The 26,205-nt window shown below is 35.7% G+C and overlaps 1 protein-coding gene across 1 annotated transcript in view; it reads left to right on the plus strand.

Annotated features, from left to right (window-relative positions):
- Positions 1-26,205, plus strand: part of COL13A1 (collagen type XIII alpha 1 chain) — a 148,104-nt gene that overhangs the window by 60,307 nt on the left and 61,592 nt on the right. The window contains exons 11-18 of the mRNA XM_053692015.1: positions 1,582-1,638; positions 6,327-6,392; positions 10,151-10,267; positions 12,781-12,822; positions 14,774-14,800; positions 15,044-15,079; positions 16,182-16,244; positions 18,235-18,261. Of these exons, the coding sequence (XP_053547990.1) occupies positions 1,582-1,638; positions 6,327-6,392; positions 10,151-10,267; positions 12,781-12,822; positions 14,774-14,800; positions 15,044-15,079; positions 16,182-16,244; positions 18,235-18,261 (435 nt within the window). The remainder of the gene's footprint in view (positions 1-1,581; positions 1,639-6,326; positions 6,393-10,150; positions 10,268-12,780; positions 12,823-14,773; positions 14,801-15,043; positions 15,080-16,181; positions 16,245-18,234; positions 18,262-26,205) is intronic.

Raw genomic sequence — 26,205 nt, forward strand, 5'->3', positions numbered from 1 at the left:
TTATATTTTATCTACCTTTATAATAAAATAAAAGTGGGGTACATGTCCAGTGTAAGAACAGGAAATTAGATTATTGATTATGGGTCAGATTACGAGTGGAGCGCTAATAAATGCTACTGCTTGAATGTTAATTGCGCTAGAAGAAAGCTTTTTTCATTTAAGCGCTAACCCAACGAGCACAAAATGCCCAAGTTATAATATTGCGTGCACATTCATGCATTCCCCTATGGAAGTCAATAGAGAAAAAAAAAGTGGAAATAAAACCTAACAACCCACTCTCGTGCAAACCCGATCGCATATTCTCATGTGCGTTAACCAGAGCTCTGAAGTCACGGTAATCATTCTAGTGTAAATCGCATTTATGCTCAATCGATCACATTTACTTTTAACTCGTAATACGAGCGATAAGCCTGACAACACCTGCGATAAACCCCTTATCGCTCGCAAAGCAAATGTTTGTGCTCCACTCGAAATCTAAGTTAATATATCTGAGAGCAGAATCCATTTTTTCTTCACAAAATGTAGATGAAGCAAAAACTAGCAACGCTAGTTATAATTTTATTAATTATAGTCACAATGAATTGTCCTTAAAAATGAATACTGTAGTTTTATATAATTTTTGTTATATTAATTGAGAAGCGTATTTGTGCATTCACAAAAAATCCTTTGCATTAAAGCAAGTGCTGTAAAAGGTCCTCTTCGGTGCCTAAGGAGGATTTTGATAAATTATTAATTTTTAGGAATAAAGATATTACTTAAAGGGACATTTCGGTCATAATTGAAATTCTCAAAGATGAATTTTGTCGGATTATGACGTCATCAGTGGGCAGAGTTTGGCAGCCATTTTAAAGTAGCCAGAAACTATATTCTTTTTAAAATACCGTTTTTTTACCTTTCTTGGTGCATGGCTAATGACCGCCCATGACCTGCTATAGTCTTTTAAAAATGATACTAATCTATGACGTCTAGGAAACGTATATAAAACTCTAGCATTCAGAGGACTAAGAATTGTGCACTAGTATGACAGTATTGGCATCAGGCACAGAAGACTCCCCACAGCTAGGAAGGAAACTCCACAAATGTTATGCTTAAAAAAGGATTTGCCTAGTAACAAAAGACAGCAGAGACCTAACTCTAATGTAATTTGTTCCAGCTTATTTATTTTAAGTAACAAAAAGAGTTGTCATAACTGAAGTGGTTTAGATCCAAAATATTCCACGTGCCACTTTACCTAACCCCTTTTCTGATGTTTATTGTGTAATAAGAGAATTTTTAGCATCAAAGCACATTTTCCATCCAGAGTCCGACTGGTTTATCAACATGTCATATGCTCAAAACAATCCTGCCATGGGATTTGGCGTGTTCCCTGACACTCTCCGGCTGTTTAGTCACTTCCTCGTATTTCTACGCATTGACAGCACAGGTGTGCTATTATCCTACTTGACACATTTAGTAAAGGTGTGCAAATATACAAACAAATACGCTCATAATAAGTGATGCTTTGAAGGGCTAAGATTTTTGGAAGCTGCTTAAAAAGATTTAGATATGACATAATCTTACTTGATGTCTCCGCTGTCATAGGATAATTTAAGCACCACTTTTGCTGCGCTACGATCCAATCAGATCCTTGTTCTGAAGGTTTGTGGGTAACTTTTACTAAACTGTGTCTGAGATAAAGTTAGAATCAGCCTCTTAATATTGCAGTTGTCATCTAAAAATGCATTCATTTGTGTCTTCAACTGAAAAATATTAAAGATTTATATAACTCTATAGTTTTTGAAAGCTAATAATAATAATAATATACAAATATTTTGTCTTTTGTATATAGTAACAATGTATTTATTTCCGAATAAGGTGCACATTGGGCACAATATGCAATATGTGGCTGATAGACTTTTGCTACAGACAAGTTTTGTATTTTCTTCCATTGAAATAATTAAAATGGAAGAAGATGAACTACTATTTATTTATCTATACTGTTTTGCAGGACAACATTACATATGTCTCCGTGCCAATAATGTTCATATTTTGCCACATTCCAGGACTAATATTGCAAATTCAGAATGTGTACGGATTTTTCTGGTTGTGGGAATAGGGAAGACTTTCAAAAATCATTTAAGAAAGTAAACAAATAATACAAATATGTAAAATATTTTGCCCTAAAGGGTTTAAATGTAGATTTGTTTTTATACAACTTTAAAACATCGCCAGACAGGAATACTTAAAGGGGTAGATTCTATCTAGGATAGTTTTAATAATGTTTTTTAGTTTTAATATATATATATATATATATATATATATATATATATATGAGTTTTCTTGGTTAGTTTCGTAAAAAAACAAACAAACAAAAAAAAAAAAAACATTGGTTATGTCTAATGTGTCCAGTGCCTTGTCTATCTAATAAATACAATTAGTGGTAAAGAAACTAGAAAGGTTTAGTGGTCTATCCTAGGAAAGCCGAACGTCCAGCTGACTTTGTCTGAAGTTGGTCAAACTCATCTGTTCTAGCTGGGATTTAAATCAACTGTTTTTAAAAAGACGGACTTAAATTTTGAACCAACTTCTTAAGGGGGTAACTCAAACTCCAATCTGATTTAAAGGGGCACGAAACCCAAAATTAGTCTTTCATGATACAGATAAAGCATGGGAATATAAACCGATTTCCAAGCTACTTATATCATCAAATTTGCTTCAATCTCTTTATATCCTTTTTAGTGCTAGGTTAGGAGTGGTTCGCTAACTGTTACGTACGTGGTATTGTGTTTTTCTCGGCTTTTTGCACACACCGGAAATATTGTGTATAGTGCGAGTTGAAAGTAATTACACTCGTTCAAGTGTAATTGTGATTTACGCATATTGGATAAGCTCGACATAGACTTGTATAAATATGTGTATATATGTATAGATGTGTATATATGTATATATGTATAAATATGTGTATATATGTATAAATATGTGTATATATGTATAGATGTGTGTACATATGTATAGATGTGTATATATGTATATATGTATAAATATGTGTATATATGTATAAATATGTGTATATATGTATAAATATGTGTATATATGTATAGATGTGTATATATGTATATATGTATAAATATGTGTATATATGTATAAATATGTGTATATATGTATAGATGTGTGTACATATGTATAGATGTGTATATATGTATAAATATGTGTATATATGTATAGATGTGTGTAGATATGTATTTGTGTTTTACTGTATATTTACTGTACATATTTAACATTTCAATGTTCTTTACTTACAGGAAAATGTACTTTTTATTATAAATACTTATTTCTATATTTATCTATTTATACCTATACCTGTAGATCTATTCTTATAGTTATATAGGTATAGGTATAGATATGTATTTTATGTGAGCATTATTAGATATATATAGAAATATGTATTTAATAATAAAAAGTACATTATATTCTATGCGAAGAACATATGAATGTAAAATTTGTGTAACATACTGTAAAATATTCAAAATAACTCATAGAATAAATTAACTCAGCCGTGTTAATCCTAAATAGCGAACCCCCGATGCTCATTAAGCATATTTTGCATTCCTATGTTCTTTACATAGAAAATAATGTACTTTTTATTATAAAATATATTTCTATATATATGTGATACTGTTCATGTAAAATACATATCTATACCTATTTATGCTATATCTAAAGGAATTGATATACAGGTGTATATATATATTTATAATAAAAAGTATATTGTTCTATATGTGAAGAACATTGGAATGTGACATTTTCATAACTCCTATTGGGTTAGCGAACGAGTATACTTGTTCATTTTTTATTTATTTTTTAGTTTGCACTCTTCATTAACTTCTATGGGAAGAATACATTAATTTGGTCGCAATATTTTGTTAGCGCGCATCGGGTTTCGCTGCCGTGCAAACTTTTTACTTTTATCATGTAATACGAGTGCTACCCGACCCACGCAAAAAAGTTCTGTCTAGCAAAGTTAAGACGCGAGTGCAATATAGCGCTTCACTCGTGATCTAGCTCTTTAGTAGTATGGCAGCGCCGCTCCTCCTTCAGATTAAGCATTAGAAAACTTCTATTATGAAGGAGGAGAGGCGCCACCATACGAAGAAGTCTGTTACTGATCAGGAGGAAGAAGAGGCTGAGACAGGCAGCGGCCTCCATAAGGGGAGTAATATTTTTGCCATGGTTGTTTTGTGTTTGTACACACTTTGCTGAAGGAGCAGCAATGCACTACTGAGAGCTAGCTAAACACATCAGCTGAGCCAATGACAAGAGGCATATATGTGCAACCACCAATCAGCAGCTAGCTTCTAGTAATGTTCCTTTAAATTTAAAAAAAATTGCACAGAGTGTACACGATTCAAAGTCACTTTAGAAGACAAATATCTACAGGTTTCATTTATAACCAATACTGCTTGCAGCCAAAAGGTTAATTTAATACATAAGCATTTATACAGCAGGGACCTGTTTTAAATTAACCATTTGACTGCCCCTGGCATTGGTTGAAAGTCAGTTGGATTTAGTACATCCAAGGCAAGTCAGTGATTTACAGACTTTTTGTTTAGTAACTGACTTGAAACAATGTATACTATGGAAGATAACTGTAAAGGGTAAGGTCACGGAATAGCTGATTTAGATATATTGTTGTCTTTTTTACGTGAGTGAATAATCTGTCTTTACTCACATCAGTATCATCTCATTAGGAGGAGGAGGGATCAAAAGGAGTTGGATAAAAAAAAAAAAACACCTTTAAAGCAAATATGCAAAAAGATCACAATTTCAGTAGTTTGCAGTTAAATAGCAGTTAAAGTTAGCAATGGCAATATAATAATAATAATAATAATAATAATAATCAATGGCTAACAAAGTAGGGCAAAGGGACATTTTCTAATAAATTTCTAATAAACTTGAACAGAAAATGACACATTTATTTTATAAAATAAAGCTCATGAGCCAAGAGGCATTTTTTGCTGCATTGTTGTCAGATATGCTTTTTCCTGATAGATAAAACAGACTTGTTAGATTTTGATGACAGATAAGAACATAAATCTATCTATCAGGGTTAATAAAAATTCCACAGCTTTAATTCCCTTTTTATAAATGAATATGATGGTTCATAGGTTTACTGCCATGTAACTGACATTTCATATCTAACTACAGCAGTTCTTGCTAAGGCTAAACCCTAAGGCTTCTCTCACTCAGCTGAAGAGGAATTGATTTTTTTACATTTGAAGAAATAAGTGCATAAGCCGATCTATTTGTTCTGGATATGGTTTTGCACCTTGGGGTCTATATATTGTGGTGAATGTACTGTACATACTGAATGTGAAAGGAATTAAAGGGGCTGTGCATTGGGGTTTTTTCTCTCTCCGTTAAATGTGTTCCCAATGCTGGAGAGTAATATATTGTTTATAGATAGTTACTTCACCTTTATTTAGTCATTTGAAATAGCTGATTTGCCCATTGTATCCCCACCTATACTGAAAATTTTCAGTTTTTAAGTACTACGTATCTCTTTAAAGGGACATTGTAACGGACAAAATGACATACTGTGATTCATTACTGACCATAAATAATTATGTCATCACTTTCCCCTTCACATTAATAGTTTGGCTGCCAGTAATATTGGTCATAAGTTAAGCCTGAGACTAAAGTCAGGACAACACAAGGAAGTCAGTAGTGGGTCGTTTCATTTTCATAAAGTCAGGACAAATACAGCCAATCAGATTGGAGTTTGTACAACTGGGTTTACAAGATGTCAACAAACTTGGTGCAAGTTGGTTTCAGTTTAGAAAATAGCCGTCTTTCTCAGAATAGAAGCAACCAAATGTCACCAGCTTTAGCTGACTGCTTCCAGCAAATCGTTTAAAAAAAGTCAGCTGAACTTTCACCTTTTTATGAATAGACCTCTTATCTCAGTGAGCTACTTCTGATGCCTTCAATGACAGACCACTTGTATGTGAAGTAGTTTAGTTCATTTGTAAAGTGTTAAGGAAAATTAAATATTTTATAACCAGTTTGTACATTGTTTTATAAACTCATCAATAAGTGCCCAGGCATCTACACATTCTCTGTCTTTGATACTTAGCTTCTCTAAAGGAGTTATATTTAATGTTGTCCTATGGAACTGTGTTCTTGCTCTTCAGATTCCTTATATCTGTTATTTCACAGTCTTTCTATTTGCCTTCCCTGTTCTTTCTTCTCTCCGTCACCCTTCTCTGGCTTGTCACGTTTTGCTGACCTATCTTACACTGTCACCTACCACCCTTGCACTGTGAATGTGTGACTCTGTGACACTCCAGCTGCTGCCTCTTCTTAATGCAGTGCGGGTGGCGCAGCCACCGGTCATAAAAAGACGCATCTACCAGGTACACATCTCTTTCTTACTGGCTTTGCGCTTGTTCACGCTCACTGACGCTCCTGCTAAAAGGTTTCTTACTGACATTACGCTTGTTCACGCTCACTGACGCTCCTGCTAAAAGGTTTCTTACTGACATTGCAGAGTGGAATTTTGTTTGTGCTTTTACAACTTAATACAATTACAGTGTGATCTAAAACTACAAAAAGCTCACTTTAATAGACACTTAATTGTAGTGGCTCTCTGTAGAGCACAGAATGATATATTTTAATCTGAGATTAGAAATGTAGCTGTATAAATGAGTTTTTAGTGAATCGCAGACATCCCTGATGGAAATTAAAGATATATGAACCCCAAACAATTTATTTTGTGATTCAAACTTTTTTTAAACAGTTTCCAGTTTACTTCTATTATCAAATTGGCTTTGTTCTCATGGTATTCTTTGTTGAAGAGCTACCTAGGTATGTGTCTGGAGCACTTAATTGCAGGAAATTGTGCTTACATCTAGTGTTCTTACAAATAGATAATATTCATGCAAAATTGCTGCCATATAGTTCTCCAGACACGTGCACGCTCCTGAGCTTACGTCCCTGATTTTCAACAAAAGATTTTAACAGAACAAATAAAAAATGATAACAGAAGTAAATTAGAAAGTTGTTTTAAAATGGCCCACTCTTTCTGAACCATGAATGAAAAACTGTGGGTTTCATGTCCCTTTAATATTAGTTAGAATGTTTGCAGTATGTACAGATATTCAGAGCTACACAACCATTCTTGAACAAATTCTCAGGATAACACTGGCGTGATGTCATAAGATAGCTGACAATAGCTGAGGATTACTGTGGCCATCAATTCAATCCCTTTGCCTTTGTTCTGGATCAGATTGAATGTTTATAAGGAGCCCAGATCAGTGCGTAGCGCAGAGCAGCGCACTAAAGAATGTGTGTTGCTTAGGATAAAGATAACTCCCCCACACCAACCATAGAAAGTTTTACTAAAAATACCCGATGAGGTTAGTAAATGTGACATTTCATAAGCCAAAAATATGCACTTCCAACCTTGTGGTGCCATCTGACTCCCCTTGTATATACATGTAAATATTGTACGAGGCACATTTAGTATTATGTATTTCAGATCTGCTAATCAGTGCGCACATCACAAGGCATCTGGGCTATCATACAGTGCATAAACCTTATATATGTTTCTAACTTTCCATGTATTGTTTGTGTTCCTTATATGATAAGTCAATATATTTCCTAAGCTTGGTCATGTGTGCACTAAAGCTAATTGTCTAGTGTCATTTGTAGCCCAAAAACAAACCTCATTTCACCAGACACAGTTATTAGATATACTATAAAATATTGTACTTTCATCCCCAATGTGCTCTCATAGTGGTACTGCACCTACAGGGATCTTTACTGCAATAAAGAAAAAAGGTTCTAATTTGTTAGTTCCTTCAAAAGGGGCAAAACCTATTTAAAATGTAACTCCTGGAATATACATTTTCTTCTCCAGATGAGTACAGGGCCGCTGATTGGACCTACGCATGTAGACAAACAGAGTCATAAAATATTACAGTTAAAATTAATTTAAGAGATCCCATCTATAATCTGTCAGCATATAAGATTTCTTGAAAAGGAAATTACTATTTATTAACTATATCCTGGATGGGGGTTAGTGCTGTTAGTACAAATAATATTAATTCAAAGAAAGGAGAAACACCTTTACCATTCAGTTATTTTCACTTACTAATTAGCGGTAACAATATTGCTCAATAAGTTAATATATAACATTTATTTATTATCATATAAAGCTCCACAATCACTTAAATGCTGATCAGAAATAAACAAACATTGTGCCAATGTGGATCAACAACAAACAAAATCAACACTATATACCACTCTAGTACTATTGCTTTGAAAAAGCCAAGGTGAAATGCGCGTTAGGTGGTTTTGCCTTCCAGACCCCACTTAATACTAATACTTAATGATTGGATGGTATATTGTTATTTGTGATTATGTATATTTGAATTTATACAAGATTGTCATTCGTACTAGACAGTAGCACACCCATATATCCTTATTTGCATTGTCTAACAGGCAATAATAGGCATGTAATAGGATGTCAACAAATGTTATAGAATGTCATAGAATAGAATTGCTAGGAAGATATTGGATGTATTCTGATTGTAAAGACATAATGGTGTAGAGTTTGTGCATGGGACAGTGGGTGATCAGGATCGGCATATTGTTTGCTTATTTTTAATCAATATTAAAGTGGTTTTGGAGCTTTGTATTTATGATAATAAATAAAAATGATATTTTTTTCTTATTGAGCGCAAGTTTTGTTACTGCTAAACAGTAAGTGAAACATGCGCATGTATTTCTACTCCTGAATGACTCACTAGCTTTATCCTACCAGTGGCACTGAAGCACAGCTTTTATTATGTATTTAAGAACTTTACAGGGGTTAAACACAAAGTAAAAGCAATTAGTTTAAAAATAAAATGCTCAAATGAAAGTAAATTATTTTTACAGTAGAATTATTGGAAATACCATTAAGGTTGTGCGCTCGTTATTATAGTCAGAAACTGGCATCTGTGACGTACGCCCACAAGACACTTTATTAGTTGCCTGGAGATATTTAGTATTTCTGATGCATTTATAAATCAACACTAACTAAAATGCGTAAAATAATGGTCCATATAATCCACCTATGGGGCCGATTTTACAAAGTCTGGCGGATATGATACGCTGCAGCGTATCATGTCCACCAGATATCGCTGAATGTGGACAGCATACGCTGTCGGCATTCAGAATTGCACAAGCAGTTTTAGTGAACTGCTTGTGCAATGCCGCCCCCTGCAGATTTGCGGCCACTTGCAGGGGGTGTCAATGAACCCGATCGTGTTGATTGCTGTACGCCGCTTAGTAAGCACAAGATCCAGTTAACCAGCAGTGGTCTTAAGACCGCTGCTCCTTAACTCCTGTTTCCGACAAGTCTGAAAGCTTGTGCAGAAACATGGCGAGTTGGCCCCATTCGGGGCATAGTAAATCGGCCCCTATGTGTCTATTTTAAAGGGATAGGAAAGTCAAAATCAAACTTGCACGATTCAGATAGAACATGTCATTTTAAAACCCTTTTAAATTCACTTCTATTTTCAAATTGACTTTATTGTCTTGGTATCCTTTGTTGAAAACGGAAGCGTGCATATCCCGCTAGTGGGAACAAGCTGGTGATTGGCGGCTACACACATTTGTCTCTTGTATTTGGCTGACTAGATATGTTTTTGCTCCTTGAGCAAAGGATACCAAGATATTGAAGCAAATTTGATAATGAAGTAAATTAGAAAGTTATTTAACAATTGGATGTTTTATCTGATTTGTGAAAAAATGGGTTCCATGTCCCTTTAATTCACAGACCATTTTTCTAAAATAAATAAATAAATAAATAAATATTACACATTATGTTAAAATAATTATTGTTAACTGATTTCTCTATATTGAGTAAATAATCACAGATATGTTGTTTACTGGTTTAATCTGAGGTCCATTCTGAGCAAAAACAACATTTTCTAAAAATATATATATAAAAATATATAATAATTTGCAATTTCAAGTCTAGAAGCCCGTGTTGCTTAATGCGCACTAACTCACACACAGTGCTTGCTTCTTTACATCTGAGCGCAGACGTTGCTTAAGGAACACGTAGAGATGAAAAATAAAAATCTTTACTTATATAATGTCCTTTTTCTTTATCCAATATTAGGGTGAACAGGGACAGGCAGGACTCCAAGGCCCTCCAGGGCTGCCTGGTCCACCGGGGCCCCCAGGAGCTACAGGACCGCCAGGAGATCCCGGATTGCCTGGTGTTGTTGGGCCACCTGTAAGCGCTAAGTGACAAGAATGCACACTGTCCTCTGATCACTAGTGATGTCACCTATACTTGTTTAGATCTTTCCCTGATACAATATCTCAATGGCAAATAATCTAGTTCATTAGTGCCTGGTATCTGCCTGATGCCCTGTAGTGTTCTCCTGGAAATGTTCTGAATGACTAAAACCTATTATCAATATTATCAATTAAGAGCTTCGAGGGAGAGAAGCGTGAAGAAATGTGAGGACATTCTATCAGAACTTTCTCCCATATAGAGTATGTTTCAGGAATAATTCAATTCTTGGATAGGGATAGTGGGTTTTTATCTTTGGGTGTCCAGCATTAGGCACCAAAATGTTCTACATGAAACAAATTGCATTCCAGTTAGAACCTTATTTTAAAGTAGTAATTTATGAACCAATCTAGTTTTCTTAACTCCAATTCCTAATATCTATCCCTTATCTTAACCCCAATTTCTTATATATATCCCTTATCTTTAACCCAATTCTTAATATCTACCCCTTATCTTAACCCCAATTCATAATATCTATCCCTTATCTTAACCCCAATTCCTAATATCTACCCCTTATCTTAGCCCCAATTCCTAATATATATCCCTTATCTTTACCCCAATTCTTAATATCTACCCCTTATCTTAACCCCAATTTCTAATATCTACCCCTTATCTTAACCCCAATTCCTAATATATATCCCCTATTGTTACCCCAATTCTTAATATCTACCCCTTATCTTAACCTAATTCCTAATATATATCCCTTATCTTAACCCTAATTCCTAATATCTGCCCCTTATCTTAGCCCCAATTCCTAATATCTATTTCTTATCTTTACCCCAATTCTTAATATCTATCCCTTATCTTAACCCCAAATCCTACCCATTATACTAACCCCAGTTCCTAATACCAAACTCTACCCTTTAACTTAACCCCAATTCCTAATACCAAACTCTACCCATTATCTTAACCCCAATTCCTAATATCTATCCCTTATCTTTACCCATTTCCTAATATCTACCCCTTATCGTAACCCCAATTCCTATTATGTACCCCTTATTTTAACCCAATTTCTTTACCCTAATATCTATCTCTTGTCTTTACCCTAATTCCTTATATCTGTTCCTTTATCTTAACCCCAAATCCTTATCTTTACCCGATTTCCTAATATCTATCCTTTATCTTAATCCCAATTCATAATATCTATCCCTTATGTTAACCCTAAATCCTACCCATTATACTAACCGCAATTCCTAATTTCAAACTCTTCCCCTTATCTTAACCCCGATTCCTAATATATATCCCTTATCTTTACCCCAATTCTTAATATCTATCCCTTATCTTAACCCCAAATCCTACCCATTATACTGACCCCAGTTCCTAATACCAAACTCTACCCTTTAACTTAACCCCAATTCTACCCATTATCTTAACCCCAATTCCTAATATCTATTCCTTATCTTTACCCCAATTCCTAATATCTACCCCTTATCTTAACCCCAATTCCTAATATTTACCTATTATCTTAACCCTATTTCCTAATATCTATCCCTTGTCTTTACCCTATTTCCTAATATTTGTTCCTTATCGTAACCCCAAATTCTTATCTTTACCCGATTTCCTAATATATTTCCTTTATCTTAACGACATTTCCTAATATCTACCACTTATCTTAACCTTCAATTATATCCCTTAACTGAACCCTAGTTCCTAATCCCAAACTCTATCCTTTATTTTAACCCATAATTGTAATATCTATGCTTACCTTAACCCCAAATGATACACCTTAAATTAACCCCAGTTCCTAATGCCTAACTCTACTTTAACCCAAATTCCAACACTTTTACCCCTTATCCTAACTGCTGGTCGAGAGCAACACATAACTCAAAACATATATATATATAATATGAACAATGTTTAGTGCGGTCTCACTATATATTGAAAGTAGAGTGCGCTGTAAACATTCTCTGGTAATTATTTTTACCATGGCTGTAGATCTCTGTTGCAAAATCTTTAGATTGACAGTCTACACAAAGTGCAATTATATCTGACTACATTACATTTTTTATAAGTAATAGAAAAGAGATTATGTTGGTGTGTGGCATATAACTATATAAGCTAGTGAACGTATTTTTAGGCTATAATTGCCATGAAACAATATAATTACTGTAATCTTTTTAACTGAACAAGTGTTGTGAGATCAGGTATTCTGATTTTCCTTTCCTTCATACTCCCATTGCCTAACTATATCAAGGCTATCGCTATCCAAACACGTGTCCAAGGCTGACAGCAATGTTATTTTGTTCGCTAAATACCAGAGAGAGGAAGTAACACTCTGAGTGTAATGATACTGCTCTCAGCATAAAACCAGACTAAAAAAAGACCCCAGAAAGCCTTTGATATCCCGACTCCATGAGCTATGTGCAAGCACTGCAGGGATGAGTTACAAAACTGGAGTCTGTGAGTTTGAATTAAACATCTCAATAACCAAATGATTCTTCTCATTACAGGGCAAAGCCGGGGATCCGGGAAAACCCGGCAAAGAAGGGAAAGTAAGTCTTGTATTATGCACCCTTAGTGAATAGCACACACACCTAATGGGCATGAAGCCCAAACATTTACTTTTATCATTCAGATAGAGAATACAATTTAAAAAAAGTTTCCAATTTACTTTTATTATCAAATTTGCTTCTTCTTATGTTATTCTTTGTTGAAAAGATATCTAGATAGGTAGTATGCACATGTCTGGAGCACTATGTGACAGGAAATAGTGATAGCATCTAGTGCTCTTGATAATGTACAGACACATGCACGCTCCTGAAATTACTTTCCTGATTTTCAACAAAAGATAACAAGAAAACAAAGAAAATTTGATAATAGAAGTAAATTGGAAAGTTGTTAAAAATTGTATGTTCTGTGTGAATCACAAAAGAAACATTTTGGGCTATGTCCCTTTAAAGGGAATTAAAAGTGAAAATAAAAACTGAGAATGTGCTACAGAACATTTTCGTTTGTTTTTCTCTGCAGTGTAGTAAACTTACATTTTCTTACGTATCACAGACTTGTTTTTGCAACATTTCAACAGTGTTTGATTTAGTGCTGTTATTGTTAATGCTGCATTTTACTCTGCTGTTCACATCCTCTATAAAGGGACAGTACAGTCAAAATTAAACTTTCATGATGTTGCTTCTTCCTCTTGGTATCCTTTGTTGAGAAGCACACCTAGTTAGGCTCAGGGTAGCAATGCATTACTGGGACCTTACTGCTGATAGGTAGCTGCACAAATATGCTCTTGTCATTGTCTCACCTACAGTTAGTTCCCAGTAGTGCATTGCTGCTCCTTCAACAAAGGATACTGAGAGAATGAAGCTTATTTTATAAGAGAAGTCAAATGGAAAGTGGTTTAAAAGTGTATGAAAAAAGTTTGGGCTTCATGTCCCTTTAAATGAAGAAAAAAAACTTTATAGACAATGTTATTATGATGACAACATATTAAACCTCAGAATAAAATTATATTTTGATACATTTTACTTCTAAACTAAACTGATGTTGTAAAATGTTCTAATAATCATGTGTCATGCACTAATGTATAATCTGCCTTTTATAGTGTAATAAGGGTGTCAGGTGACCATATGATGTAATATCTGCCTTTTATGGTGTGATAAGGGTGTCAGGTGACCATATGATGTAATATCTGCCTTTTATTGTGTAATAAGGGTGTCAGGTGACCATATGATGTAATATCTGCCTTTTATGGTGTAATAAGGGTGTCAGGTGACCATATGATGTAATATCTGCCTTTTATGGTGTAATAAGGGTGTCAGGTGACCATATGATGTAATATCTGCCTTTTATGAAGTAATAAGGGTGTCAGGTGACCATATGATGTAATATCTGCCTTTTATTGTGTAATAAGGGTGTCAGGTGACCATATGATGTAATATCTGCCTTGTCCTGAATGGGAGCAAATGTCTCTGCCTCTCTTTCCCTTATGCCCCACTCACATTGCTCTGTGGAGTGTTTAAAGGGACATTAAAACCCTATTGTTATGGTGTAAAAACTGTTCTTCTTCCACACTCATTAGTGAGAACTGGTTTCCTTCAAAATACTGCAAATTACATTGACTAGCTGTTTGATTTGCTCTTTAGCCTCTCCAGAGAGTGTGCAGTGTGTATTGGTATCATCAAACTAAGCAGCCTGCGCTACACAGATGCCATAGGGCGATATGTCCCCCATTAGCTGTACTAACACATAGAAGGCAATTAGCATTCTGTTACATCACATGACCAGCCAGGTGAGTATCCATTTGTAGGAAAACAGCTTTAGGCATCTGCCTACTTTGTATAATGAAAAATAAAAATATAGAAACACAGAGGCCCTTTTAGCAACCTCAGATTCTTCTGTCCAATTAAAGCCACAATGATAATAAAACAAAGAAAAATTTATCTTTGCTGCCCTGTCTTATTTTATTTGTTTATGATTATTATTATTTTTAATCAACAGGGTTTACCTGGACCTCCAGGCCAAAAGGTGAGACATCTATCTATCTGTTTATCTATCTATTATATATCTATATATTATCTATTTATCTAATTATGTATCTATTTTCTATCTATCATCTATCTCTCTGTTGTTACACCCAACAGCCTGTCTATCTAAGCTTGGAGCTTTATTATCTATCATTAAATATAAAACAAATTATATCAATAATAACAATTTGCTTCCCCATTACTGAGAGATAATTTTGTTTTAATTGTTTCATTTATATTATAGGGAGAGACAGGCGCTTCGGGAATGCCTGGGAGAAAGGTAAACAATTGCATTTAAACCAGTTGGAGTGAAGTTTTAAAGTATGACAAAACACAGCATTTTAATTATCTCAAAAATGATATACAGGTTGTGTTTATGTTGGTAAATTAATATAAAAGCAACTTAAATACAGAAAAAATCTGTATGTGCATATTCATTTATGTGATATACACATGATGAAAGAATTGGCAAATTGGCTATACATTCGGATGAATTTGTATTCGGCTCATGCCTGGCTGCGCATCTCTAGTAGAAACATCATACGATTTTAAACAGACAAAGTCAAAATTAAACTTTAATGATTCAGATAAAACATGCAGTTTTAAAACAACTTTCCAATATACTAATAATATTGAATTTCCTTTTTTTTTATTCTTTGTTGAAAAGGAAACCTATGTAGGTTTAGGAGCAGCACTGTAGTACTTTTTATTACTAGATCCCATTGTGCACAAACTGTACCTAGCAATCAAGGGTAAATGTATGTGGTGCGGATCTTGGCATTATAAATAGTGACAGATTGGCCCACCGGGATGCCAGGAAATTTCCCAGTGGGCTGGCGGTGCTGCAGTGCCACATCCTAGGTAGAGATGCAAGGGTGAGCCTCTCAGCCAGGACATGGAGCGAGCCTTGTGTGCAGCATTGTGCATCTTTCTAAGGCCGCTCCACTTCTGGAAGCAGAAAATGAACAAGTGTGAAAAATGGGGAGGGGGTCAGGGTTTTGGTGGACCTGGGGGGCAGGGTTAGCTTGACCAGGGGGCTAGGGGGGCTGGGCCGGTCTTTCAAAATTTACAGGGCCGCTCTGACCTCCTAATCCGGCCCTGATTATAAATAAGGTAAACGCAGCTGTTTTTTAACACTACTGTATGTAATCAAAACTGCAGTATACACCCCAATGTACTATTTACACTGAAGACTTTTATATTCCTATCTATTTGATTGATATTTTAACTGTTCTATGGTTCCCAGTCATATTGGAGCATATTCCTATACAATTCCCACTTGTTACCTAAACCATTCTACTTCACCGTGTTTATTTCCTGGTATACACCTTTATCACTGTCCTGCGTCATGTTGTGACTCTTCCTGCTTCATTCCTTGTTAGGGGGATATGGGTGACCCTGGGGTGCCAGGCGCAGCTGGGCTTCCAGGATTGCTGGGTGCACAGGTATCCGATAGCCGTCTTAAGCTGTGTGACTTTTGCTTTGAGTGTATCCTGGATCTAATACGTGTGCATGTGACATCACTAGCAGTTACAGAATGTGTCAATCTCTAACAAACCAATGAAAGGATCCCAGGGAATTCATTAAATTAAAGTCTAATAAAGTAAAGTCTGGAGGAGATCACATTGCAGTTATTTTACAATATCAGAAGTTTTATTTATAGATTTAAAGGACTTTGAGACAATATCATCAATAAGTATGAGGATGCAAACAGGTCCCCAAAAGCGCATATTATCTGTCACACACTTAAAGGGACAGTATACACCAATTTTTATTTAACTGCATGTAATAGATACGACTATAAAGAATAATATGCACAAATACTGATATAAAAATCCACTAAAAAATTGTTTAAAAACTTACTTAGAAGCTCCCAGTTTAGCTCTGTTGAAAAGGTTACTGGAACACCCACTGCAAATGGTAAATAGCAGACACCCCCCTTCCTCTGCATATGAAAAGACCCTTTACACAAACAGGAGCAAACTGGAGTAGGTATACCCCGGTATTCTCCTAAAACATTGGGGCTTGGTTAGGAGTCTGAAAAATCAGTGCAATGTTATTTAAAAATAAGCAAAACTATACTTTAAAAAAATAAATAAAAAAACCTGTATAGTTTATATAAATGGATCATCTACAAAACATTTATGCAAAGAAAAATCTAGTTTATTATTTCCCTTTAAAAGGACACAATACGATATTTTAAATAAAAGAACAACAGTTAAAATGTTGTTTTGAATTACAATGTTTTAAATAAACACTATTAGATATTTAAGGGACAGTAAAGCCAAAATTAAAATTTTATGATTAAAAAAGAACATGCAATTTTGAACAACTTTCCAATTTACTTCTATTATCTAATTACCATATTTCTTGGTATCCTTTGTTGAAAAGCATACCTAGGTAGGCTCAAGAGCAGCAATGCACTAGCTAGCTGCTGATTGGTGGCTGCACATATATGCCTCTTGCAATTGGCTCACTCAATGTGTTCAGCTAGTTCACAGTAGTGTATTGCTGCTCCTTCAACAAAGAATACCACGTGAATAAAGAAAGTTTGATAGTAGAAATAAAATGGAAAGCTGTTTAAAATTGTATTTTCTATCTGAATTAAGAAAGAAAAAAAAATGTGGTTTCTTATCCCTTTAAAGGGAAACTAAATAAAGGGGACATAGTATCTCTGCCTATTGGCTTATTGAAACATCTCCCATAGGAAATGGTTAATTAGCTACAGGAACATACATTTAAAACAAGTAATATATTTATAAAATATTTTTTTTTAGACAGAGCAGAGAACCTTTCTGAGTACAATGACCAATTAAATGAACAGATTATTATGTATTACAAATGATGACGTTTTGCAATAAAATAGTTTTCTTACAAAACAATATTAGACTATTTCCATCTCACATATTTTACAGCTAAGCACAGGCTTACAGCACATTCATTTGAAGCGATAATAAATTGATTTCTGAAATCCGATGGCCTAAATGAAAAATACCCCGGTGCCTTTCAAGATAATTTATTATTTACTAAAAGCAGGTTTGCTAATTGTACTCCAGACTAATCTAGGATATTCCAGAGCAAAGTTCTATGGTTGCACAGATTGCAATAAACCTGCTGTTAAATAATGTCTTGTGCTGGAATGTTAAATACCCCAAATATTAGCTATAATAGGGCATCATTGCCAAGTCTTATCAAGCAGCATAATAACTACATAGCCAGGCTACATGTGTTCTAGAGACCCTGTGCTCACTAGTGTTAGCTTTTAGAGTATGTGGTCTGCATTTTCCTTTTTACATTGCTATGCACGACTCTTTTCTGTTTCCCTATATATATATTTTTTTTTCTGGAAACGTTCCTATGAATGCTATTTTTCCCTCATGCTGCTATTCATCTTTGCTTCTTTTCTTTGCTCTTTTATCTTTGGTCTTTATTTAGGGAGAAAAGGGAGAAGCTGGACTGAAGGTATGCTCCTGCCAAACTGCTCTGCATTAGTATCATAGGGATATTTATCTGGCTTGTGAAGTGTCATTATCCACTAGATACCTTTATATACAGAGATATATTCATATATACAGAAATATTAACAGATATAGAGATTATTTTTTTAATAATAGATAAGAAGTGTAGTATTTTGTACAGAAATTTGATTTTCAATACTAGTGACATTGTATTTACATACAAGACAATGTGATTATCTCTGGGGTCTATTCTGTAAGTCCTACATTCTGAGCCAATTGCCCTTGCAAGTCTGTGATTGGTGGATACCCCATTTGGTATACTTCTAGCAGTAAGCTGACTGTTTTTGTTTAATAATAACCAGCTTGCACCAACTCTGTAAACCATAACCTTACAACCAACTTGATTTACAGAATAAAGATATTTGTCTCAGTTCCTAGTCAGTTCCCACGTTCAGCCCATTATTTTGTATTAGAATATTAATTTCTAAGTGTTTTTTGCACATCCAGTGCACTTAAATTACAATTTAAGATGTGCGTATTTAATACGATTTAATCCTGTATAATTTACATACAAATGTTAAATTCTTGATAAAATACGATTTTTTGCTGTGTATTTTTGTGTGAATGGTTAAATTATTTGTTTTGTGTGATTTTTAAATTTCAAATTTAATTGTGCAGTTTTGTAATGTATACGTCTCCTTCCCATACGGAAATGCAGTATACGCCCATTAGCGAGAAGTGGTTTTATATAATTCCACCAGGGAAATAGAAGGACTGGTGACCATTGTTTAATAATCTCACCAACCCAAAGACCTTTAGATAATCAGGCCCAAAGTGTTTAATTATGTATTGTGAAAAAAAAATTTAAATGCGCTTTCAATATTTATTTTACATTACTGCACAGTAATTGTCTGATAATTACAGGAGCTCATTTATACCTGATAAGATAAACAACACTCAAGGCTTATCAAGAGTTGTGTCCCTAGACTGCAAAACGGTGCAAATTGTGCTAACAAAATGTTGAATTGTTCTATAACATTTTTAATAAGCAGGTCTTTTTAAGGCAGTGCATAAAATCTGAAACATTTAAACATATGAATCTCTGTTCTAGGCCCTTTACAATACAGTGCATTGTAATTTATTCTGGGATCTAACTGGTTACCTTTTTGTTTTAAAGGGACAGTCTACCATAGAATTGTTATTGCTTTAAAAGATAGATAATCCCTTTATTACCCATTACCCAGTTTTGCACAACCAACACAGTTATATTAATATACTTTTTACCTCTGTGATTACCTTGTATCTAGGAACCTTCTTCCAGCCCCCTGATCACATGACTGTGACTGTTTATTATCTATTGTCTTAAATTTAGCATTGTATTGTGCTAAATCTTAAATAACCCCCTGTGCCTGAACACAGTGTTATCTATATGGCCCACGTGTACTTTCTGTCTCTTTGTGTTCAAAAGAGATTTAAAAAGACTGTGATAAGAGGCAGCCCTCAAAGGCTTAACAATTAGCATATGAGACTACCTATGTTTAGTTTAAACTAAGAATACCAAGAGAAAAAAGCAAATTTGATGATAAAAGTAAATTGGAAAGTTGATTAAAATTGAAAGTCATGTGCAAAACAGAATGAGAAGCAGTCTGCCAGGAACGAACAGCAGCATCAATAGCTTGTTCTATGGCCCGGTTGCCACCTGGTAGTAGCTTCTTTCTGCCCAATTGTGCTTTTCACAGAGGAAAACTTTCCTGTAGTATATCAGTCTGATCCCGCCGACATGGTCAGTCCAGCCCCGAAATACCAGGCAATTCTCCTCTGAACAAGGAACATGACAACCCCAGACGATCGTTTCGGCCTCCTTTGGGCCTCGTCAGTGAGGTGCAGCCATATCCCTCTAAGAACATTGGGCAAGGAGTCCACGTCTGGTTTCCCCCATCACCCTTAGGGAGACTATCCCCAGGGTCATATTTACATATGCAAAACAGAATGAGAAGCAGTCTGCCAGGAACGAACAGCAGCATCAATAGCTTGTTCTATGGCCCGGTTGCCACCTGGTAGTAGCTTCCATATATAATACCAGGCAATTCTCCTCTGAACAAGGAACATGACAACCCCAGACGATCGTTCGTGGACTCCTTGCCCAATGTGCTTAGAGGGATATGGCTGCACCTCAGTGACGAGGCCCAAAGGAGGCCGAAACGATCGTCTTGGGTTGTCATGTTCCTTGTTCAGAGGAGAATTGCCTGGTATTTCGGGGCTGGACTGACCATGTTGGCGGGATCAGACTGATATACTACAGGAAAGTTTTCCTCTGTGAAAAGCACAATTGGGCAGAAAGAAGCTACTACCAGGTGGTAACCGGGCCATAGAACAAGCTATTGATGCTGCTGTTCGTTCCTGGCAGACTGCTTCTCATTCTGTTTTGCATATGTAAATATGACCCTGGGGATAGTCTCCCTAAGGGTGATGGGGGAAACCAGACGTGGACTACTTGCCCAATGTGCTTAGAGGGATATGGCTGCACCTCACTGACGAGGCCCAAAAGAGGCCGAAACGATCGTCTGGGGTTGTCATGTTCCTTGTTCAGAGGAGAATTGCCTGGTATTTCGGGGCTGGACTGACCATGTTGGCGGGATCAGACTGATATACTACAGGAAAGTTTTCCTCTGTGAAAAGCACAATTGGGCAGAAAGAAGCTACTACCAGGTGGTAACCGGGCCATAGAACAAGCTATAGATGCTGCTGTTCGTTCCTGGCAGACTGCTTCTCATTCTGTTTTGCATATGTAAATATGACCCTGGGGATAGTCTCCCTAAGGGTGATGGGGGAAACCAGACGTGGACTCCTTGCCCAATGTGCTTAGAGGGATATGGCTGCACCTCACTGACGAGGCCCAAAGGAGGCCGAAACGATCGTCTGGGGTTGTCATGTTCCTTGTTCAGAGGAGAATTGCCTGGTATTTCGGGGCTGGACTGACCATGTTGGCGGGATCAGACTGATATACTACAGGAAAGTTTTCCTCTGTGAAAAGCACAATTGGGCAGAAAGAAGCTGCTACCAGGTGGTAACCGGGCCATAGAACAAGCTATTGATGCTGCTGTTCGTTCCTGGCAGACTGCTTCTCATTCTGTTTTGCATATGTAAATATGACCCTGGGGATAGTCTCCCTAAGGGTGATGGGGGAAACCAGACGTGGACTCCTTGCCCAATGTGCTTAGAGGGATATGGCTGCACCTCACTGACGAGGCCCAAAGGAGGCCGAAACGATCGTCTGGGGTTGTCATGTTCCTTGTTCAGAGGAGAATTGCCTGGTATTTCGGGGCTGGACTGACCATGTTGGCGGGATCAGACTGATATACTACAGGAAAGTTTTCCTCTGTGAAAAGCACAATTGGGCAGAAAGAAGCTACTACCAGGTGGTAACCGGGCCATAGAACAAGCTATTGATGCTGCTGTTCGTTCCTGGCAGACTGCTTCTCATTCTGTTTTGCATATGTAAAATTGAAAGTCCTATCTGAATAATGAGTTTAATTTATACTAGACTGTCCCTTTAAGTATCAAATTATTAATTATCTCACTGTAAGGGAGGCATAAAGAATCTAATGGCTGGGCCATAGAGTAACCATATTCTAATCAGTAATGTCAGAGTGATGCAAGTCGTGTAAGTCTCGTATAACCCTTTTATATAGTTTGTACTTATTTATTTTCTGTTTGATCTGCAGTGTTTAGATATATAACACACAGTAAGATCACACTTGTGATTTATAATGAAAAACACACATCTCTTCCCAGCTTATTAAAACTTTAGAACTTTAGAAATAAAAACTTTAAGATAGATGTTTCTAGATACATATGAAGGGGTAATTCTAATTTCTTAAAGTCTGGTAACTTTTTACCAACAGCCATTTGGGTCTAGAATTGCAAATCTGACTCACCAGTGTGATTTATTTGTTCTTGTCAACTAGAGTCAGGGAGATATCTAGAAAGAGAGGTGACAACTGAATTAAGATTTTAGGATAAAAGAGAGATGTCAGAAAATCAGTGTTTCTTGGCAACCATTGAGGAGGTTGTTATAGAGCCGCTAGCCATCACTGGTCTTGTATTGTCGGAGAAATTATTAGAGCAGTGTAGTGAGAATGAAATGAACCACTATGGCAGCTAAAGGGTTACGATCAACATTGAAAGTCAATTTTCAACCATCTAACCAGAAGTCTACAGTGCTAAATTTCTTTAAAAGCTGCGACCCAGATCGCTTGACTTTCTGCGTCTAATGATAGACATTTTCCTCTGTGTATTGACAGACTTGACATAAGCCCCGATGAAACATCAGTAGGATGTGACAAGTTAATATATTGTATTCTGCAGTCTTCCGACTCACTATTACTTGCTCACTTGGGATAAACTAAAGAAGTGTCAGCTGCAAATTTTCCGGTTAACCTCTTGAGTTGTTGGTAACTTAGATAATTGTTCGGCTGGTGTAAGGCGTAGTCTCACCATTCAGCAGCAGATTAGAAAGATACATAGGTCAGACTCACCTTTGGCTTTTGTTCAGGATATATTTATAGGATTTGGTGGGTCTGTGTTTTGTCTGGACTGTATACAGGAATTCCTTCAGTGGGTCAGAAGTATTATTTGCAGAACATGGGATTTAAAGAATAAAAACAGATATCAGATTGTCGTGTCTAGTGTATGAGCTGACATCCTGGATATGAGTACATTTTGTTTTTTGTTTTTGTCATCTTGGGTTAAAGTCAGTAATCAGGATAATTTGGAGCTGACGTCTATAAATGTAATAAAGTTAATTTTAGATGTTGCATCACATTTAAAAAAAAAAAAATGAATAATGTGAAAAAGTAAATGGAAGATGATAATTGTGATTTCTTTATGAATTCCTAGAGGTGAATACACAAAATATCAAAAGATTATCTGATTTCTATCACACCCAGGGTCTTGTTTTAAATGTTCTGTATTCCGTATTTAACTATGGTGCTACATGGTATAGGTTCTCCTTAAGGTATAATCATTAAAACAGGGTCAGAAACTGGAACGGTTTCCTGATATATATTTACTTATTAATAATAGTAATTAAATCGCTCATTATCCAGTGAGGTCAGCATTGCACATGCCTATAGCCTGATCCTGTGGATATATAAAAACTGAATAGGAGTTTTATTTTTATATATTATAAACTCAAAATTACCCCATAAATACAGTAATTAATAATAATTAAACAACATTGTAATTTACATTAATTAAACGGTTCAATAAAGCCAAAATTAAACTTAAATGGATGGGATTGAGCTTAAACTTTTCCAATTTACGTCTCATTGATTTTTTTTCTTATTTCTCTTGGTATAGTTTGTTAAAGAGAACTCCAAGGTTAGCTCAGGAGCGTGCATGTGTCTTTAGTCATTTGACAGCTGTGTTTGCAACCATGTATAACATTGCTATAAACATTGTTAGAAACAGTGTTGGTTCTATGGGAGTGATGAGGGGTTATTATGTGTCTAACCCCTATTGAGCTATGAAGGGCTCTCTTTATTAAGTTCACCAAGTTTGTTAGCCCCCCCCCCCCCCCCAAATATTACGTTCTAGAACCGCCACTGATTGCAAACAATGCTGCCAGGGTTCTAAAGACACGTGCATGCTCCTAGGTTTACCCTTCAACAAAGGATTCCATGAGTACAAAGCAAATTTGCTAATCAAATAAAATTGGAAAGTTGTTTAAAACTGGTTACTCTATCTGTGTTTATGAACAATTAGTTTTGACTTTACTGTCCCTTTAATTATTTTGCTTTCTTTTACTGTAAAATCCCTCTGAAAAAATGTATTTGTGCCACTCCCCCTTAAAAGGCTGGTGCACATGTTCTGTACCTTACGTATGCTAGAAATTGGTACTTACTGCAAAGTGATTGCTTAGAACAGTTCACAGACTAATTTATAACTAGCACTTATTGTTTCCACACCTACTCATATATAACTGATTTAAAAATCTGCTGACAAAGTCACTGTTTGAAATCCAGTTGACATTTATTTTGTATCAGACCTTATGCAATTTACACCTTATCTTATGCATATATAATATCACATCAAGTGTCACTGAAATAGAAAATAACATTTGATTTTTGTAGTGTTTGATACATGAAAATTGCAGGAATATTAACATTACTTTGTCATATACTGTATATTGACACATTAGGGACAATGGTATTTGTAAAGAATTTTTATGTTTTGTGTACACTTGTCACAAGGGGGTAACACAATCAGGTTCTGCATAATATTCAGAAATATTGCGTTTTGCGTTAATTGTGCGTTTTGCCAGGTGTTGGGCTTTTAACCCTTGTTAGTTACAGATGATCTTCCAGTAATATATTACTCCCTGTCAACACTTAATGTTTTTTAGCTCATGAATATTACAAAACCACCTCCCTGACCTTAGAAATAAAATGAGCTGCACAATCATACTCTGAGAAGCCATTAAACTTTATAGGAAAAACAACAGATTGTCTGTAGGAGGTAAAAATCTGATAATATTACTTATTCAGGACATGTGAACCATTCATGATCGGGACAAGAGTTTCATATTTCTATTTTAACCTCTGAATCCTCAATAAAGTGACACTAAGGGTCATGGGAGTTTGGAGATGAAATTTCAGTTACAGGTGCAATGCAGTAAATAATTGTGAAGTCTTATATCGCCCTCTGCTGGCAATAAGTAGCACTGCATGAGTATTTTCAAACTAACAGTTTGGCTGCCAGATATAGCTGTATATAATTGTGATGCGCTGGTTTATAGCCCTCTCTGACAGTCAAAGTGTTAAGGGAAGATAAAGAGGCTTTACTGCTTTCCAGATGTTTCAAATATATTTGGCCGAAAATTGGTGTTTCTGTATTAAAATAAATAAGTAGGGGTGGAGGGCAAATTTACTCTCCCGCAAGTGCTTTATCTGCGCTCAACTTTTTTACTATTGCGATTCCAGCTACACACATATTACAGGTTGCAATGTAAAGCTTTTGTGCTCTTGTGGTCGCATCCTCGCACAGAAAAAAAGACTTTGCAAAGTTGTTAAAGCAGGATCGTAACAGCCGCCAGCTCGCGCAAACACGGGAGCAGTATTGCAATGAGATACATGAATGTATTTCTATACATATGTATATCTGTATTTATATGTGTATATGTGTCTGTAAATACACAAATACATACATATATATTTATATACATACATATATTTATACGTGTTCCTATGGATCCCTATGTAAAAGTACTTTCGGCCATTTTTTTTTCCAACACCTGACATCTCATATCTTTGAGCCTTTATAACCTTTTTATTGCAAATATTAAAAAATAAATTAGCAAATAGTGTTATGAGTTTAACTATACATTTAAAGGTATTTTTTATTTTTTGACTCGCACAACAGTTTACCAGAGCTCTGAAGTTGCAGTAATCATTCTAACGTAAATTGTGATTGCACTTACGTGTTCAACTTGTTTACTTTCCACTTGTAATACTGGTGGAATTTAACTTGTGCGCAAGCGGCCACAAATCCCGATAACGCTTGCACGCAAACAATAGTGCGCTACTCGCAATCTAGCCCTTTGTGTTCTAAGACAACTTAAATGAGCCCCTCTCTTAGAAAATAGATAGATAGATAGATAGATGAGAGAGATAGGTAGATAGATAGAAAGATAGAAAGAGATAGATAGATAGATAGATAGATAGATAGATAGATGGATAGATGATAGACAGACAGATGAGAGAGGGATAGATAGATAGATGAGAGAGGGATAGATAGATGAGAGAGGGATAGATAGATGAGAGAGGGATAGATAGATGAGAGAGGGATAGATAGATGGCTACTGAATACTATGACATAATTAGAACAAATGTATCCCCCTTGTATTTGTTACCCAGAACCTACCAAGACTTATTCTGTTCCTTTTCCC

Source organism: Bombina bombina, chromosome 9 (assembly GCF_027579735.1).
Source record: "Bombina bombina isolate aBomBom1 chromosome 9, aBomBom1.pri, whole genome shotgun sequence".
Taxonomy (NCBI): domain Eukaryota; kingdom Metazoa; phylum Chordata; class Amphibia; order Anura; family Bombinatoridae; genus Bombina; species Bombina bombina.